Genomic DNA, 19,943 nt, shown 5'->3' with positions numbered 1-19,943 from the left:
TAAAAAATGACAAAGTAATGAGATGGCGCCTTGAACTTGCACCTTACCAGTACGGCATTGTTTATCGCCCTGGAAAAGATAATAGAAATGCAGATGTATTGTTGCGAGTGTGTTCGGTACACTCAGATAGTGCAAAACTTCTTGAACTCCACTAATCACTGTGTCATTCTGGGATTACTAGAATGTTTCATTGGATAAAGAGTAAAATCTTAAACTACACTCTCGACCATAACAAAATAATGACATCGGCGTGCCAAACGTGCGCTGAAATAAAGCCAAGATTCCACCATTTTCAAGGGAAACTGATAATGCTACGACTCCTATTGAACAGCAGAACATTGATTTCAAAGGTCCTCTGCCATCAAAGACCAGGAATCGGTACCTTTTAATAATGGTGGATGAGTACTCCCGAATTTGTTTTCGCTTATCCTTGAAATTATCATACGTTTAATTTTGTATTTTAATGTTTACAAGTGCTTGTGCTTGTAAACAACAACTGTATGGCTGATTTATATAATAAATAAAAGCCACATTTTGGTTAATCTTGTCTTTATTTACAAGTGCTTATTTTAACCCAAATATGAGTGTAGGATGAGTGTAGAATGGAGTGATGTATGATCTATGTAGCTTTGTCACTAAGACCAGCTGTTTCATTAGTCAGGGTCTAGAGATGTACAAGCAATTAATGAGTCAATGAAATAGTTCCATTTTGATTAACAAAAATGAAAAATGTAGCTTACCTCCTTCCGAATCGCTAGATTCAGAAGAACTACTGGATAAACTGGAACTGCTGGAATCTGAGTCCGAACTGCTCGAACTTGACGCAGAGAGCCTCGACGGTCCACCAACCACATCAACACTCTTGTTGTTACTGGACTCTGCAAATTTAAATGACATTGTCTTAACATGGACTTTGTTTACTGACTTCTTGGTTTTAGTAAATAGTAGGGGTCTGCGGTGCACCGAAAAAGTCGGTACGGTACGGTACAAGCTTAATTACCGTCATCGGTTCGGTACAGCATTCAACGGCAGTTGGTTCCGAGCACATAAAAGTCTTATCAGATGTTTGTTTACGATTTTCATAATTTATTACTAGCGTGATGATGCAATAAAAAACCCATTAGCAGTCCCAAATCCATTAACATTTTATCACGACAATAATTGTTGTATTGAAGTACTTCCAAGAACTGTTGAGTTTGATCACTTTTATTTCTTTACGACTTTCCCCAATTCTGTTTTATCATAAAAATAATAGTTTTATGATGACTGTTAAATGTTATCTCTAACTTAATCAGTATTTTCGTGAATATTGAATTTGCCGCTGGCCATTGCCTACTGCCATAAAACTGTTTATGGCTACATATTAAACTTGTAACTAATCTACAATCTTATTTTATAAATTAAAATATTTGTTATGGATATTTTATCTTTCTATTTACGAAACCACAAGCATAGTTGTTGTTGTTCGCATATTTTTTTTCGTTATGCAAGCCTACTCGGTCTCAAATTACCGTCATTGTACTCAAATTGTATGTCATTGCATGTTCTGTATCTTGTCCTATATTGGTAGATGTGGCTGTTTAAGGCTTAAATGTTTTTTAGTTTCCTGTATTTTTTATTGTGTTGAAGGTACTTTATACAATCTAAATCTTATGAACTAGATACTAATGTTTCCCGAAAAAAAAGTCGGAATAGAAACAATAGAAAGGCAACACAATAGAAGGGTGGGAGGGGTTGGGCAATGACCTTGAAAGGAGCGCGGGTAGTGAGTCAAGTAGGACCGGAGGGGGAAGGGGTAGGTAAGACCTTGAAGCTAGACTTGCACTACTTCCCTAAACCTAAAGGACTGGCCGGCGAGTGGTATTCCAATCACAGGACAAGATACGTTGTTTTCTGGGTATTCATTGCCCGGTTTGACTTTGGATTGTCTTACTGTGTAAAAACTTTGAATAATAAAAAATTAAGTTAGAACTAACCAGGATTATTTAGCATTGATTGTGTACATATTAAATGATTAACGATAGGGACCATGGATATATACAAACTTTTGTCGTGATTTTAATTTCAACATCAAAATACAATATATTGCACAATCGTGATATTTTAGGCCATTGACCTTTATTATGCATCCGGTATTGCTGTTTCAGAAGAGAAGCACGTTGATAAATTATAAATTGATATTCCCGTGGTTAAAAAGAATTATTTTATAAACCTATAAAACAAAATCATAAAATCTTACATAAAGATAACAACGTCGTTATTCTTTCTCTTTGTTCTTCTATTTCTTGGGTTTCCCTTCATCACGCATTCAACAAGTTGCCATGGTTACTAATCACCCATGTCGTTATCAGCTTTTGTGACATAGCGCACAGCAGGGGGTAAAACTTGACGAAAATCGGTAAATTTTTACCTATTATTTAATTACCAATGAATGTACTACTTTTTTGGTATTTGGTATTGTATTAATAATCGGTCCAAATGGCAGTTTTTTTTCAAATTTTACACCAAATTTATTGAAATTTCAAGGTGAATATTAATAAAACAATTATTACCAAATATTTGTATTCATTTAAAAGATTGATTTGTGGTATTGGGTTCCCCACTGAGTGCAGCCGAGCGTCACTAATGAGGGTCGGACCTTCTTGGGGGTGAACAATAGACGGCTTATCAGACCCTCCCCTCCCCCGTGGTCTGGAGAAAGCGTGTAAACAAACTATTGCACAAGCGTGCCTTGACATTGAGCTGCTTCAACTATAATTTTGTCAAATGAACTGTGATGTTTCAAAATCAAAAACAATAATTTTGGACCATACTGCTTAACAATAATGGACTGCAATTATTGTTGAACATACAATCCATTTTTAACAAACTAAGATTATACGATTCAAATACAATTATAAAAATTATCTTGGTATTTTACTTGGGGTAATGAAGTTATGTAGGCTAGTGTAATTCTCGGTTCATCAAGGTTCTACTGAATTATGTTTGGCAGTGAATAAGTGTAGAAAGCAATTTATAAATTCAGGGATACACACCTTTTACACAGTTATAAAGTCTAATTGCCCAACATCAAATCTTACTCTATGATAATCCAAATTTTAGTTTCAGAAAAAAACTTTGCAAGAATTGTATCCATCTTATAACTTAACTAGTTTTGAAGCTGATAAAAAAATGGTCTTTGCCATTACTTCATCATAACCTCCAGTTTTTCATTGTCATCTGCTGTGAACAGCTGGCAAAACTACACCGTCTTATACTGAATGCTTTTATGTGTTTTTAAAATTTAAAAAAAACAACTAGACATTGTGTTGGTTGGAAATAATTTACCAGTTTTGTGAAATTATCTTGTCAATAAATGTTTCAAAGATGTTTATTCATAAAAACTCTTATCCTATTTTTAAACTATGCACTATATGCACTATTTTCAAAGTATCTCAGAGTAAAATAGGTAAAGCCTTTATCTCAACTGTGATTTTTCTTGACACAATCTTCGTAGTAGTAAAAGGTTTTGTTTTAATAATATGTGGTACAGTAATTAATGTTAGAAAACCATGAATGTAGGATACTATCCATTTTCATAGTAATGTCTATGTATTAAAGTTAAAAATAATGGTTTAGATACAGTTCTGAGAAGAAAACCGCAAAAATACGGGTAGCCGCGTACCGTACCGATTTTGTACCGAGAACCGAGGTACAAAATATTGTACCGTACCGAACCGTACCGACCTTAAATTTTCTGTACCGCAGACCCCTAGTAAATAGTATTCAGATTGAAGGGCTAACAAAATTTATAATTTTTATGCGTCAGAAAAGGGCCTGGTAATTCTTGGGCGAGTATTGGACAAAGCTTTCAGCTATGTATATAAAGGAAGTCAAACATTAACAAGGTGTCAAGTTTATTTCCATTTTTTAGACTAATTCCAGATTTTTTAAACTAGTCTTTCAACAATTAGTGATGTGTTGATACAAAAATGTACCGATTCTCAATTCTTGATACCGATACCAATTTTTATAGTTTAACAAACATTTTCAAAATAATTTGGTTATACTACACCAACCCCTTGTCTTAATGTCATAAAGTATTATTAAGATAATGGGGCGTTTAAAAAAAAATTCAGTAATGAAAAATTCTAACTTGCCAAATTAAATTTTTTTGGATCATCTCCCTCGAACATCTTCCGGGACCGTGTAGACACAAAATCATGAACATTTTCTGTGGCCGTGTGGTACATCATCGTCGTCTCCCACGGTCACAGAATTGTCATCGACGTCTCCTGCGGTCTTGGAAACGTCATAGTCGTCGTCCGCGTTTGTGGCAAAATTATGAACATTTCCCGCGGCTGTGAGCAGGTGTAGACATCATCCTTGACTCCCGCGGTCACAGAAATGCCATCGTCTTCGTCCGCGATCCTGACAAAACCATGAACATCTCCCGCGGCCATGTATACATCATCATTGAATGCCAAGGTAACGGAAACATAACTTTCAATTCGTACAATTTCTGTAGTAAGCTTTAAAGATTTTATACCTTATTTTTTGTTGCTGACCAGGTTGATGGGTCATAACAGTTGCTATAACTTATCATAAGTCATTCCCTATGTTTGACTTGGTTAAAAAGATTTTGTATTCGGCAGAATTTAGTTATTTAGATCAGTGCAATCTGTAGGTGGCTCACACCAACTACGACAATTTTGATCAAAAAGCTGGCTACAAATTTAACATGGGGATGGAATGTCTAGTTGTATTGATAGTCAAAGCTTTAACTCTGTAGATTACTCACTTTTAAAACCCTGAAAATTTTACATTTAATTCAATCCTCAGAATACGGTACATTTAATTTCATGCATGTGGTTTTTTAGCCGGGAGGTAGAAAAACCATTAAGGAAATATCATGTCACGTTGGGTTGTCATATTACGAGAGCTAATTGGAAACTTTTATTCACAGACAAGATGAACCACTTTACTTTATATTAAGTACATTTAAAAATTTCATAATTACCTTTCTTGGCCTGTTTTTTGGCAGTGCCAAGTTGTCCAGTAACGTCTTGTAGTCTTTTTTCTAGTTCCTGTTTCTTTTCCGCCATCTGTTCGTCTTTGGATTTACCAGATAGTTTTTTATCTGCAAATAAAGAAATGTTTGAAATGATTGAATGTATACACGTACCTTTTTAGCGTAAAAGCTTAAATCTAAGATCCCATGTTTGGATCTGTTTGAATTGCATAGGTTATTGCAATTAAAATCTATGGTCGAACTATTGCAATAAGTATGACAGTTAACTATAATTTAAATCAGTTCCTGCTTACTGCCAAACTAAAATATATTGCAAAAAATCGATGGTGGTAGCAAGAACTGATTTCATGGGTACCATTAAACCTATACATTTTTGTAAATATTCGTCCTCATTTTCTGTGCTATCATGGGTACTTTCCTGTTAAAGGGGACATTCATTATTATCGATGATTTTCAATCGATATATCGATACAGTCCAACCTCAGTATAACGAATCTGAAGGGACCGAACTGAATATTCGTTATATCAAGGAGTTCGTTAAAACGAGGTTCGTTATATAGAGGTTATGTTTGCAGGAATTTCGCTAAGTCGAGGTTCAGAACCAGCGTCGGTCAATATAGGTCGGGATTAGACATCATTAAAACACAATTAAAGTAGCATATGCTACAATACTTTACAGTACAGTGTTTACATTGTACAGTAGAACCTAAATTATCCGGCATAAAAAAGGGGAGGGATCTTGAATATTGCGCAATCATGAAAATGGCATTGACCTTGGTACAGGTTAAAAACTGTAAGTTTAAAATCACAGCTTGTTCTAACCCTCCTAAAACCTAGCCAAACACTGTATTGCGTAGTCATAAACCATGTAAAGAACAAAAAAAAAACAGTAGTAGAAAGTTTTGTAAGCTACTGATCGTGATAGGCCGGTAGGCTACTTACAGTACAGTACTGATTTATCACAACAGAGGAATGTCAATAATAATCATTAACTTTAGCATTGGTGTTGCTAGTTGAAAAAAATCGTATTGAAAACAATAAATTATTAGATAAGTAATTATAAAAGTGTATAATCATAGCCAACTTAAAGATAACAAAATCACTCGAAAAAGGAATGTTAAAATAACGATCTTGTTATTCTTTCTCTTTGGTTTTGTTTTTATATTCTTTCTTAGGTTTCTCTTTATCCAAAAATTGTACAATTCACCATTGTTACTTATCGCCTAATGAAATGAAATGAAATGAAATGAAAAATCATTTATTTATACAGGCAAAGTTAGGGCCACATGGCCCTTTCTTACACTTAACCTGTACTTTAAAACATAATATAAATATTTTAACATAATCAGCTTATACAATAAAACAAAACAGAAATCTACAGAAACTCAGATACAGAAACTTTTATCAAAAATCAGTAAATTTTAAAAATACTTACACACACACACTCACTCACACATACATACAAGTCAGCGACCGCCATGCGCACAGGCCCCTACGACAAACCTACCATGGCCATACGTTCAAAATAGAGATTTTTTAGCGCTGCCACAAACCGGGAACGACTATCGAGGGATTTAATAGCTAAAGGAAGATCGTTCCAAAGACGGCAAGCAGTTACAATAAACGCTCTGTCGTAAACTGCGGTCCTATGGTGAGGCATACGCAAAGTTAATGATGCATGGCGTGAGTATCTGACACTTTCTTCAGCTACAAACCTAAAATCATATACAAAATATTTTGGAAAATTGTTTTTTAATATTGAGTAGGTTAGCGAAAGAATTTTGATTGATCTCAGGTCACATAGCTTTAATAACTTAGAATGAATATAGAAAGGTGTGATGCGCTCACTGCGTCTTAGATCATAAATGAATCTTAGGCAGTAGTTCTGAGCGCGTTGGAGAGCATCAGCGAGGTTTACAGTCATGTCATTGATCACAGAGCTGCAGTAAGTGAAGTCACAGCTTACTAAACATTACGTCGTCATCAGTCCTCAGTGAATGAAATCAGTTCTCAGTTGCAACATAGCGCGCGCAGCGACAGCAGACAGAGATGTGTAAAACGGAGCAGACGAATGTTAGCGCAAGCGATGACTTCACCTTTCCATTTCATTTGATAAAGAAACAGATTTTTCAAAAACAATAATGGGGTGGGGGATTTGTTATATCGAGGGCAAGACGTAGACAATTCGTTATGTAGAGGTTAAATTCGCAATGTAGAGGTTCTGACAATGACGAATTCGCTAAATTGAGGTGTCTTATTTTAGCCGAAATCACGAAAAATTCGTTAAATCAAGGTCGTTGTTATGGTTTGTTCGTTATGTAGAGGTAAAATATGCATTGTGTCTTATGGAGAGTTCTAGGGGATTTAAAAAAATTCGTTATATCAAGGAATTCGTTGTATCGAGGTTCGTTATATCAAGGTTAGACTGTATAAATGAATTGAAACTTATCAGCTGACAACTACGATAAATAAATATTGTTCAGTATAAAAAAATTTAAATGAAACTGTTCCAAACCAACCTAACAAAACTAATCAAACTTGCTGTAACATTTAAAAATTCCGTTTAATATTCCCCACATGCCTTTTTTGTAATCAATCGGAAATTTTAAAATGGTACAGCAAGTTTGGTTGGTTATGTTAGGTTAGCTTACAACAGTTTTAATCCATAATTGACTAAGACTAGATTTTAGCCTGAACAAGATCAGTTGTCAATTTGTAATGGATCGTAAAGGGGAATAAAAGTATCGATATATTGAATAAAAATCATTGATAATAATGAATGTTCCCTTTAACAGGAAAGTACCCTATGATGATTGTTATACATTTCTCAAAAGTTATAACTAAAAGATGGTTTGAAATTGGAAATATATATAGCTTCAACAGAAATTGAACTAATAATAATTCCATTATCTGAGGTAACGATTGCACAAGTTAATATTCCATGTCATAAGACCCCTTAACAGCCAGCAGTCAACACTAACATATTGGAAACAGACACAGCTTGTCTTGAATGTAAGGGGATGGATTAAGATACAACTGTTGAGAGAAAAAAATTGTTCTGGAGTTTGGACTTAAGTATCTCAGAGATGGATCATCCAATTGTGTTGAAATAAAACTTGTATTGAAGCTAGTTTAACATTTGAAATTATGCAGGGTGAGGCAGACCGTGTACACACCATGTATAGCAGCCAAACCAATCGACAACAACTAAATCGTATGTAACAACTTACACACCTCTATTTTTACCCTGTAGAATTTGGGGAAATAATTTTAAAATCCCCAAAAGCAATAAAAGGGTAGTTTTGGGGGGAGAGGGTAGTTTTTGGAAAATGTTTAAAGGTAAAGGTAGGTTAAGTGATGCCTCATGTTCACTGAGTATTTTGATGAATAAGTTTTAAATTAATCCCAATAATGCTCATGTACAGGATGGTGTTCAAAAATGTCTAAAATTCAGGGTCTTACAGTTAATTTTATTGCAACCGCCTACATTAACACGATTGCTACATTGTATATTTAAAAGCATTATTCCAATGGTGCGTTATGAGATCCATAGGTCTCGTCGGCTTTGATTACCCAGGTGCGATACGAGACCCCAAGATTACATTACACAGTAATCGTTTGCGCATCATAACCTCACAAAGAAAAGAGAGAGAGAGAGCGCTCAAATTTTTTTTGTATATAAACCAGTACAGTTTTGACAACCTTAAGTCAGCCCAGGAATGAAATATGACGTAATTGTACGAGAACCTGAGATTTTGTATCGCACAGTAATCCTATAATCTAAAACAAGCGCATGTACGGGCAAACTTTTTTTGTCCGTGGATGTTCGATTTATGGGGTATTTCTTTACTATGGGGTATTTGGCCACGAGAAATCGATTGGAGTTGGTCACAAGGCTGAGAAAAATCTAATTTCCACCCTAAATCCCTTGAAAGTGCCCATGTTATCGTGAATACCATTTTGTAGCTTAAATTAATAAAAACAGCTGATGCAGATTATTTTTACTGTCATCATTTTGATTAACGTGTAAACAAAAATAACTGTATTGGTTAGTTTGGACTAAAAGTTTTGTTTTAAAGAAAATGCAGTTTAGTTTACATACAAATTACTGTTAAATGTTTTCAAGGTTAATTTATAAGATTAAGAATGAAACACGGAAGACTTCCGAAGCATATATAAATAATCCGAAAGGGAGAAAAGCTACAATCAATCCTCAGGAAACAAATTACACCTCCTCGTCTATAACTGAGCCAGTTCCAACCAGCTCATTCATCTCACCAAATGCCTCTAAACCTCGGCAAGTTGCTCATCAAAGAAAAAAAGGTGAGAAATAATTTAAGATCTTATGGCCGTGCAAAATAATGAACAGTCCGATCATCTTGAGCAGGAGTGTCGACAAATCGCTTCTCGACGTATGGAATAACGTCAGCGCACTGCAATTCCTCAAACCTCCAAAGTTGCCATGTCAGCAGATTTGGGATATTCACGATTGGAATCGTTTGACGTGTCATGAATGCACACGACGTGTGTCCGAAATGATCCTCGGACAGAGGGTAGTTCATTAACATCCAAACTGATCCAGAAATCTGGAAGGTAGAAAATGGGGTCGCTTAAAACAACCAGTTTGATCCGCGAGGCGTGGGGGATGGCCTCTACTCCCTGTAGCCTAACTAAAAGTAGCCTTAAACCACAGAGAAGTAATATAAACAGAGTTAAGAAGGGTACGGGAAGGCTGTTGCACGGGTGCCCTAGTTTACATTTTTCCCGCAGTGTAGCGCGCGCATGTCAATTGCTCTTCCTGTTCGTCAAATTCCACTATTTACTCAACTCCAAACTGAAAGAGAACGTAACGTATCGCTTTGGTGTTTATAGGCCAAGACTATGGGTGGCCGGTCGGCGTTTAAATTGTACCATTTGTGCGAATACCTAGGTCTTTTAACTTTTCGTTATTTTCATGACATAATCAACGTTACAATTATTTAGGTAGTTAATAATATATTAATAATCAAAAGATGGTTAAGCAAGACGTTCTTTTATAGTTGAAACTACCCTCTACAAAGAATTCCTTTTTGAATATTACCTACCACTGTTTTAGAAATACAGAGTTATTGTCACAAAAAAGCTACTTGTGTATTACATTAGTAGCCTTATATGAGTAAAAATTTTAATTAATTGGTCAGAAAATGAATTTACATTATCACAAACATTGAGTAATTTACTTTTAATTTAGAAAAAAAATTAGTATTACGGCTGTTTTATATAGGATTGTTGTCATTTCTATTTCTTTTTGTAAACTTTGACACCATTGTACAAATGTATAAACAAAGAATGTTTGAATTGAATTGAAAATTAAAAAAAAGACAATAAATTATTGTATTATTCTTTTACCGGCAAAAATTGGAGTAGTAGCTGTAAAGACGAGGGATAAATATTTATTTCATCCTGAGAAATTATCCGATCTACTCGCTGAATATCGATTTTTTAACATTTTCATAGCCCCTAATATGTTGTCCATGGCCAAATTTAAAGTACGTAAGCAACTTATAGTCAATTGTAGCAAGGTGCAACAGCTGTAGTTGCATACAGAATATAAATAATTAATTTCTTCATCACACTATGAGGTTTTTAGCTGTTTTACAAACGTTAATTGACGGCTGAAAGCTACATTTTGCTGCCCATGCCAGCTCTGTCGTCGTCACTTTTTGGCCGAGCAGGTTTTACATCCATATAGGGCCAAAAGTCAGTTGTTCCTTTCAACAGACGACCAACAATCATCGCTTCAAGGTGCAAGTGCTTCGGTTGAAGAAGACTCGTTGATCAGGGCAAACGCGGTAACATACTTAAGCGGAGTTATTTTATATCACTTAGAAAAGAAATACTCCTGTCTTAAATGCTCAGAGTCGTGTTCAAAACAAAATAAATTCCTGGAAAACAACGATGAGTTATTTGTACACTTCAAAGCGTACAGCACCAAAATACCCTCAGATTTTGGAAACTTAAAAGTGCCGTCTAGTGAGTTTCGCAATGTGATGGTCATCTGCATGAGTGCCTTTGAAAGAAATGTAAATAGTTTAATTACAAGCATTGGCGTCAAGAAAAGTTTAGTTTCTGTTTGTATAAATTAAGTTAATGAAGTCTTTCCTGGGTGGCTTGAAAAATGCTACATTCACCGAACATTTTGCATTGACAAACTCGTGTTCATCAAATTAAGGTACGAAATTAAAAGACGTTCGTGCGTATTATCTCTTCCAATTGCGCGTAAGAAACAAAGATCATCAAAGGATGTACAAAAATGTGTCAGGAGAAAATTGTTTTACTAGGTAGTTGTTAAGTAGATTCTACCTCTCTCAGTGATAAAGGAAGCTTATTATACAGTTTGAGACCCATATAAAAAGTACTCTTTTCATAAGCAGCAGATTTATGTATGGGGTACTGCAACACAGAGCTCAAGGGCCTAAAGCTGTATTGGGAGTTAGTTCTTTTTTCTTCATAAATAGAAAAATGTTCTTTGACAAAGATTAAAGTGTTGAATATATACAAAGAGGGCACAAGTAAAATCTTCATTCTTTTAAACAGATTTCTACAAGATGTTCTTGGATTAACTTGTGCAATAACTCTTATAATTCTCTTTTGTATTTTAAATATTTTTTTACTATCAGTGGCATTTCCCCAGAACTCAATACCATAGCCAATTTTAGAGTGCACATATGCAAAGTATACCATTATCTGAGTTTTTTCATCTATTAATTTTGAAAGCACTAAAGTAACGTGAAATGCTGCATTAAGCTTTGATTCCAATTGATTTATATGATCAGACCATGTTAGGGTTGAATCTAATTTTATTCCTAAAAGGTTGCAAGATTGAATTTTACTTAATGTGTCTTCTAACGGGTTATAGTCAATCTGTCTACTTTTTATGCTATTAGAATGGAAGTTTGCACAATATGTTTTATTTCTGTTAAGTTTAAGATTATTGGCCAGAAACCATTCAGTCATAAGATCAAGATCATTTTTAATTTCAATTTTTAAAATATCAGGGTTTTTATATTTTAATACTGCAGTAGTATCATCAGCATACATTACCAATTTTGACTTAAGATTTTGTTTCAAGAGGTCATCAACATAAATAAGAAACAACAACGGACCCATTATTGAACCCTGGGGCACACCTTCAGTGACATTTTTCAAGCTTGAATAGTTAGATGACTACTACATCTAGTGAGTTGGAGTTGGTTAGTGAGTTGGATTACTGATTAAATAATCTAAAAATTAAAAACTAATCCTTAAACCTGCAATTTATTAATAACTTCCTAAAAATAGTGATATGTCGATACCAAAATTTATCAAATTTCTGTACAGACACCTGAAAAATAGATTCTTAATATTGATAATTTATATTTTACCAAATTTTCTTAAGGATTACTACACCAACCCCTGGCTTTAAGTAGGCTACTTTAATATTGTATAATTTTGGAGTAATGGGTTGTTTTCCAAGTGGCCAAGAGAAAAAATAATGCAGAAATTACAAAAATTGCTTTAATAAATACCACGTTAAAGGTAAATGAAGATACTACAAAAAAATATAAAAAATCTTTCAAAGAAAAGTGCCATTTTGAAATTTTTGGTCAAGCCAAACTCGAGGTTATATTGTAATCATCTAACACAGTCGTAGAGACATCATCGTTTTCTGCAATAGCTGAAAAATCCTGAATATCTCACTCAATAACAGAAACATCACCACTGTCTTCCGTGGTCGTGAAAAATCCTGATATTGTTCAGTGGTAACGGAAACATTATAATTGTCTCCCACGATCACAGTAAAGGGGGTGGCGGAATTGTAACCCCCTGGAATTGTACCCCCTGCTGGTTTGTGACGTCACGATGACGTCTCATTTTCTCGACCAAAACGGCATGTACGGGCTGGAATTGTACCCCCCTCATAAAACTTTGATATTGTTATGCACGAGTGGTTTGATTAAATCCACTGGCATTTAAAAAAACTGTACGGACCGGAATTGTACCCCCCTGGAATTGTACCCCCTCAGTTAGAACTCACTTTTACTTGACCAGTGTACGGGGTGGAATTGTACCCCCCTGGAATTGTACCCCCTGGTCACGGCAGAAGAAGATGTACGGCCCGGAATTGTACCCCCCCCCCCCATTTAACCGAGGAGCTTGTCAATTATGATTACCAACTAAAATTAAAACAATAGTTATGTTGGATATTAGAGGGGATTCACACGAATGTGAAATGAAGCAAGTTATAACCCGACACCTAATGAATTGCTTGTTGTAAAAGGATATTCTAAGAAACTACAAATTAAGGCCCATTCAGAGTAACGTGCGAGATGCCTAACAGACTTCTTTGTACGTTATTCATTAATATTTTCTTAACCTTCCCAAGTACTAACTGTTCATGGGTTAGCTTAAATTCACAAAGGTTAAAACTTTGACAAACTGTGAACTATTTTGTACCAGATGCCTACATTCGGAACCACGTAAGTTTGCAGTTGAGGCAGGAGCCTATTTACCATATGGTTTTGAATGGACCAATGAGTACCGTGCGGTGTTGCCAAATCTAATAATACCAGCTGATTTGATAATATTGCTTGGTATATTTTAATTAGTGTTGTCAACGGGCGATGTGGCAAAGTCGCTCTAGCCTTGTCTTGTGATTGGCTTGCACCATCTGCAAACTTACGTGGTCCAAGGCCCCACTAGAGTGGGGCCTTGCGTGGTCCCGAATTAAATTTTACTACAACAGGTATTTTGTTCTACCTTTGCCAGTAATAACTGTTCATAATTTTTACCGAATGAACAATAATGCACATTATGTTTGAATAAACAAAAATGAAATACATCAACTTCTTTTCACGGTCATATTAAATTACGTTGAAAAAGAACGAAGAAAAGTGACGTGAACAAATAACCATTCCATTCTTATAGCGTAGTTATTGTATACAAACTAGTTTAGCTTAGTTATTAGGCCTATGTGCAGTAATCATAAGGTAAGTATTTCAAATCTATACAACCAAGCCGAAATTCGCTGCTTGCGACTCCTCAAAAAAACAAAGTTTCTTAGGATTTGCACTGCTTGTATCGTTTTAAAAAAATCAATCAGCTTGAGTTATAAAATGATTTAGAAGCTTTGTCCATGAGGGAATCAAGCTCAGCGTTAATTCGTAAACGTTTATTCCTTATTGCTTGGCCTTTTATTAAGTCACTACGGAAGGCAACAGGTATATCCAGCGATGACAAGAACATTGCAGTTATCCCAAACGATCACAGCAAATTTGTCGTCATTTCCCACGATTACGGCAACGCTGTTTGTTATCATCTCTTGCGATCTCTGATACAATGTGGTAATTTACCGAAAACGCGATTTAAGAGACACAAAAACAAGACGTGATAAGGTAACTAACGGCGATTCGTTACAGATTGCTTTGGTGGATATTATAAAATGTAAATTTATATTTTCGCACAAAGTATTCATTTTGTATGGGCACAAAAGTCCCAGGTATTTCTCTAGTCATTAAAATTCAATTTTAGTACTTATTTTTTTCGATCACCCTGGTCGCAAAAAAATCCTCATTTTATTTGGAAAATTAATTATTGTTTGATTTTCATTTGAATATCCCTAGTCCTTCCGTTAAATGTAATCGGTTTAGAGTTAGTGTTGAGCAGAATTTATATTGCAAAAATGTTGTAAATAACTGCTTTAAGGTAATCATTGAATATTACAATAATTAAGGTTTATCATAAAAAAAGTACCTACTGATGACCTAATGTTCATCAGTAAACAGCAGGCTTCAAAGCGAACTTAGAGCTTTTAGGAAAATGGTATAGTCAAAGTTGATAAATTAAATATATTCATGAATAATCAAATACAAATAGGTTCAGGAATTGATGGAGTAGAGGGCTTCATCAGTTACCCATTTCATAATCAATGTTCCAATTAAAATTAATTCGTATTACACCAAAACTTAACAAATAAAGGAACAAATAGTATGAACTATAGTAATAGTATGTCTTGGATATTTCAAAAACTGTTTATAGGCCAATATGAATTGTGTAGCAAATGTGATATAAAATAAACCATCCATTTATTCAACTAAAATAATTTCAGTTTTATATTTAGTGAAATAATTCCAAAAGAGTAAAAGAGTGTAATTTAGTAATTCAAAACATCATACGTCTCTATAATAAACAACTAGGATATGCCTGTTGTAGAAAGAAAATAACACAATAAGAATCCGAAATTATGTATTTACAAAAATGTTCTCTAATAATTAGGGACTGATGTCCTGCACACCGGGCATTTGATCAAGGCAGGTTGCCCACTGAAGGTTGCTCCCTCTCTGTGGATCTTGCAACATCTGCCACAAAGAGAAAAGTGGTTACATGGCTCCACGGTGTAGGTCCTAGTGTTTGTGTAGCACGTAAGGCAGCGGGTTGAGTCATGGTTAGGGGTCTTAATCCCGGGCCTTCAATCCAATCCCGGGGATTCGGGATTCGTCTCAGCTGATCCCGGGATCCCGGGATCAATCCCGGGATTATATAATATTATGATTTTTAACTTTATAGCCATTTTAAATGAGCGAGAAGTCTCCTCGTTGAGTACTTTAATGCTTACCAGTGTTACTCTGCGCAATGTTTCCGTTTTCCAAGTAAATAAATACTACCACGCCGAACTTTCATCGCCCGTATTTCTTATTTACAGTGTATAAATGTTTATATGTCACTATAGAATATAATAAATACTTAAAAAAAATCACGAGCAACCGCACTCGCACGTAGCCTAGATACGTCACGCTAATAGATAGATTAAAGATAGCTAAGAGAAAAAGATAAAATGGGAAGAAACACGAGTAGCAGCGTTAAAATGTTACAGTATTTTGACTGACAGAAATAAAACATTATAAGATACTGAAAAACAATAAACCATCTGCTTATGTAGTAGCGTGTGTATGAAAAACGTAATTTTAGATTGTAAGAAATTTAATCACCACACTAATAACTAAATACGAAGATAAAGCTATAGACCCTAAATATTAGCAACCTTAATACTGTAATGAGATTATAATCGTGTGTTAATAGTTATATTTTATGGCATCAATGAAAATCTATAATATTAAAACGAAACATGGTTTTTTATTTCACGATTCTGAATCAACCACTTGACCGATTTTCACGATTTTTGTGTTGAAAGAAAGATAATTTTGAGAACTAGGGAATGTCGAAGCTATAATTTTAATTTAGGGTTTCAGTTTGTTAGAAAATAAGTTTCAATTTTTAAAAGTCTAGCAGCCGACGCTAGCAATTTTAAGTATTTTCAGTGCTGGTTAAACTAACAGCTGGTTATAAACTGTCATTGAAATGTTTATGTTACAAGTTGTTTGTATAAAAAAATATTGTTCTTCGGTGTTGGCCTGCATTTTCACTTTAAAATTTAGTTTTTTTTTCTACCGTGAAGGATCTGTGTTATCAGGAAATGTGTTAATTTGATCTGTACATCTCAAACAGTTTAATCAAGTTTTGTCGTAAATGCAAACTGCGTGAGTAAGTTATTTAGTTTATACCATGGAAATTTCATCTCATATTTGGGAAATGTTTTTTCAGAAATGTATTGCTTAATCGTTTAAGATATAAGTGGCTTACGTGTTGATACTTCTTTTTCTGTATGTCCGAATGTATGTGAGTCATACTATAATTTTGGTTAGTAATGAAAGAGTCAATTGGTGTAGTAGGTCTCTATAAAACTGTCCAATGAGCTGCAAGGTGCAGTAGAAACCAAAGTCGACTCATACCATACCATAACTCTCCCCATAGTATTGGAAGTGCAGACAAAATATACAGACCAGTTCAAGATAACGGAGGTCGAGATAAAAACAAACAGAGAGCTAAGAGAAATGTGTAAACACCCAGATATAGGGGTGCTTTCCAGAATTAAAAGGCTTGGATGGGCAGGCTATGCGTGGTGGATAGGAGATAAATCAACTTTTAAAAGTATATTCCATAGTACCACAAGATAAAAGACCACTTGGAAGACCAAGAATTAAGTGGAAAGACCAAGTTATGAAATACATCCTCAGACCGGGATCTAAATTAGAAGAGACAGGGGATGGAAGAGAATGGGTGACCAGAATCCTCATAAGGTGTCAGTCTGTGGTCACGGAGGTAAAGGTGCGGTAAGTACATACACTGTATAAGTGGTATATGCAATTGTAGCAACTCTATGTGAAAATCGGTCTCCAATCTCCCTTCAAGTATTTTCAAATCGACGCAACTGCTTTTTTATGGTAAAATTATCAAATTTAAAATGCATATCGCTATATTTTAGGTCTATATAATCGGATGGAAGAAATAGGTAGTCACGTGACATTTGTTAATAAGGTCAACAAATAAAAAATAACAATTAATTGTTAATTAGGTTATACTTTAATACTTTCTTATGAAAGGTTGTTTTGGGGGCAGGTGGCCCCCATTAAAACTGCCAGAATTTGTCACTGTGCGTGTAAACTAGATATTCTGAACTATTTCGTTTTAATTGACTACTCGATTCCCGTACGTAGGACGGGCCAACAGCTCGTAATACTTAAATTTCCGATTGCAATGTTATGTTTGGTACACGAATTCCGTGGTAAATTTGAATTTGTTGAAATTCAATATTTACTATTTACATTTACATTCGTTAATATTACAATGTAAAACAATATAGAAAGCTTGGACAATTTGATGTTTTTTTTTACCAAATAAGAAAAATGAATTGATATAGTAGGCCTACTTCTGTATTTCTTGAATCATTGTAATCATTGAAAGAACCGGGTGTTAAAAATGGAAACATAGGAAAGTCATAGAACGAAACCAAGTAAGTCGAAGAAATAGAGATTTCTTTTTTTAAATTACTATCGTTATCAACCTATACATATAATGAAATATAATACATGTAATGTATAATGAAGAACACCTATTATAGGAAGATTCCCACAAATAATGAACAAGTATGTTAGCCAAAGTACTACTATTTTGTAGGAAACATAGACTTGACTTTACGATGATTGGCAAAGGAAAACCCCCTAAGGCTGAATTAATTTGGCACGGCAAGGCCATTAATAGGTGTTCATAAAAGTCAAGTCATTTCAAAAGAATATGTTTCTTTTCTTTAAAACAAAATTATTTCTTTTTACCCAAGTTGTTTGTGGCTTTGCTGGGTGCAATTTTTCAGTGAAAACTATGTCTGTATAATAGCAAAGCCATTAGAACAACATATATGACCACATTGTTTATAACACAGTCTTCAAAGAAGCTCTGTAAACATGTAAAGACGTAGATTAACATTATATTTTGAATAAGTTAATTATCCAAAATGTAAACCCACGTCTATCCCTGAAGTAAGGATGCATACTTAAATCAACGATGCGTTTACTACCTAGTACTAACTGTATTTATTTATTTATTTATTTTATTCATTTTGCTTCCAACGGTCCAAACAAATTAATTTACAATTATGTTTACGATAAATATTCAATGTTACTAATATCTGTATGATGTGTACTTGGACGAAAGCCAGGATAATAAATCAAAAACTCCTAAACAAACTTGAAGAAGACATTCTGTACAATAACGGCTACGTTAACTATATTATTCAGAGAAATTCTATGCATTTATCCATCCACCCATCTAACTATCTATTTATCCTTCTATCTATCCCTCTATCGATCTATCTATCTATCGCGATGGAATAAATTTATTAAACCGATTTAATACAAAATAATAACAATGTAAATAAACTACTTATAACGTTAACAATATAGGTAAAAAATGTAATGTTCCACTATCACTCTTAAACACATTACAGCGATTGTTTATATAATAAATAAACAGAGTAGCCTACAAGACTTAGTATGGGGTTGGATAATATGTGTAACATAATTATTGTGTTGTGATACAAGCTAACCTCAAATTAATATGTACCATAATACGTACACTTAAGCAATAATTAATAAAATAGCATACACATTTAACACAATGACACACACTTACATTTTACTCACATTTAATGTATGTATGTATGTAGACATTAATTTTCATTGTATATAGTTGAGCGCTTTTTGCCTGTGTTTGTGTCACAACCATGTCACCAATGGCTGAATGCTTGTGTAATGAGTACGCAGTGCGGGAATTCAGTGCATTTTTGAGACCAAATCGGTTCTGAGATGACCGGAAACCCTTTCACTCACTTGTGAGCGATTTGTTGCTTACGAAGAATCATTCCCGAAGGTCATGGCTCTTACAATAATCCCTATATCTTCGGGCTTGCATTGCTGTTTGCTTAATAGCCTTTTAGAAAAAGCGTTGACCTATGATGTGATTGTGGCTTCGTCTTGTGTATTTTCAAAGTTTGAAGGAGACTTCATAAAATAAGTAAAATTTTATGATCAGGTTTTATGTTATTAGATAATAGTGTATAAAAAGTATTACAGTAAAACAGACTAAGCAATAATGTGTTCAAGTTGTTCATGGTTTAAGGAAAATAAAACAATATATAGCCCGAGGCGAAGTAAAGTGGCGAAGCCAGATTTTTTCATAATCTCTTCGCAATTATAGTTCCTTGGTACAATCACTATATTCTGTACAGGTTTGAAAATCCAACATATGTCACTGTAGAAGGCATTCTCTACTACTTCATTTTCATAATACCAATTACAGTAGGTTTATTATAGAGTGGGGGGGGGGGGGGGGGTACAATTCCACCCCGTACACATTTGGCTTTCTGATGGGGGGTACAATTCCAGGGGGGTACAATTCCACCCCGTACATAAATATTTTGATGTTGGCAGGGGGTACAATTCCGGGGGGTACAATTCCAGGGGGTACAATTCCGGGCCGTACATCTCCTGCTCTTTTTTATATCTAATATAACTATCCGGTT

At 34.7% G+C, this 19,943-nt stretch overlaps 1 protein-coding gene across 3 annotated transcripts in view; it reads right to left on the bottom strand.

Moving 5' to 3' along the window:
* The window catches only part of LOC128991810 (bromodomain-containing protein 3-like), an 84,611-nt gene that overhangs the window by 37,325 nt on the left and 27,343 nt on the right, over positions 1–19,943 (bottom strand). For all 3 annotated transcript variants that reach the window (XM_054415002.1, XM_054415004.1, XM_054415005.1), the window contains exons 14-15: positions 5,000–5,119; positions 741–878 (exon numbers count right to left, since the gene is read on the bottom strand). In XM_054415002.1, the coding sequence (XP_054270977.1) occupies positions 741–878; positions 5,000–5,119 (258 nt within the window). The remainder of the gene's footprint in view (positions 1–740; positions 879–4,999; positions 5,120–19,943) is intronic.

This window comes from Macrosteles quadrilineatus, unplaced genomic scaffold (assembly GCF_028750875.1).
Source record: "Macrosteles quadrilineatus isolate MER2022 unplaced genomic scaffold, UCM_ALF_1.0 Scaffold_4__1_contigs__length_99947679, whole genome shotgun sequence".
Lineage (NCBI taxonomy): Eukaryota > Metazoa > Arthropoda > Insecta > Hemiptera > Cicadellidae > Macrosteles > Macrosteles quadrilineatus.
This window is presented reverse-complemented; position numbering and strand designations above follow the sequence as displayed.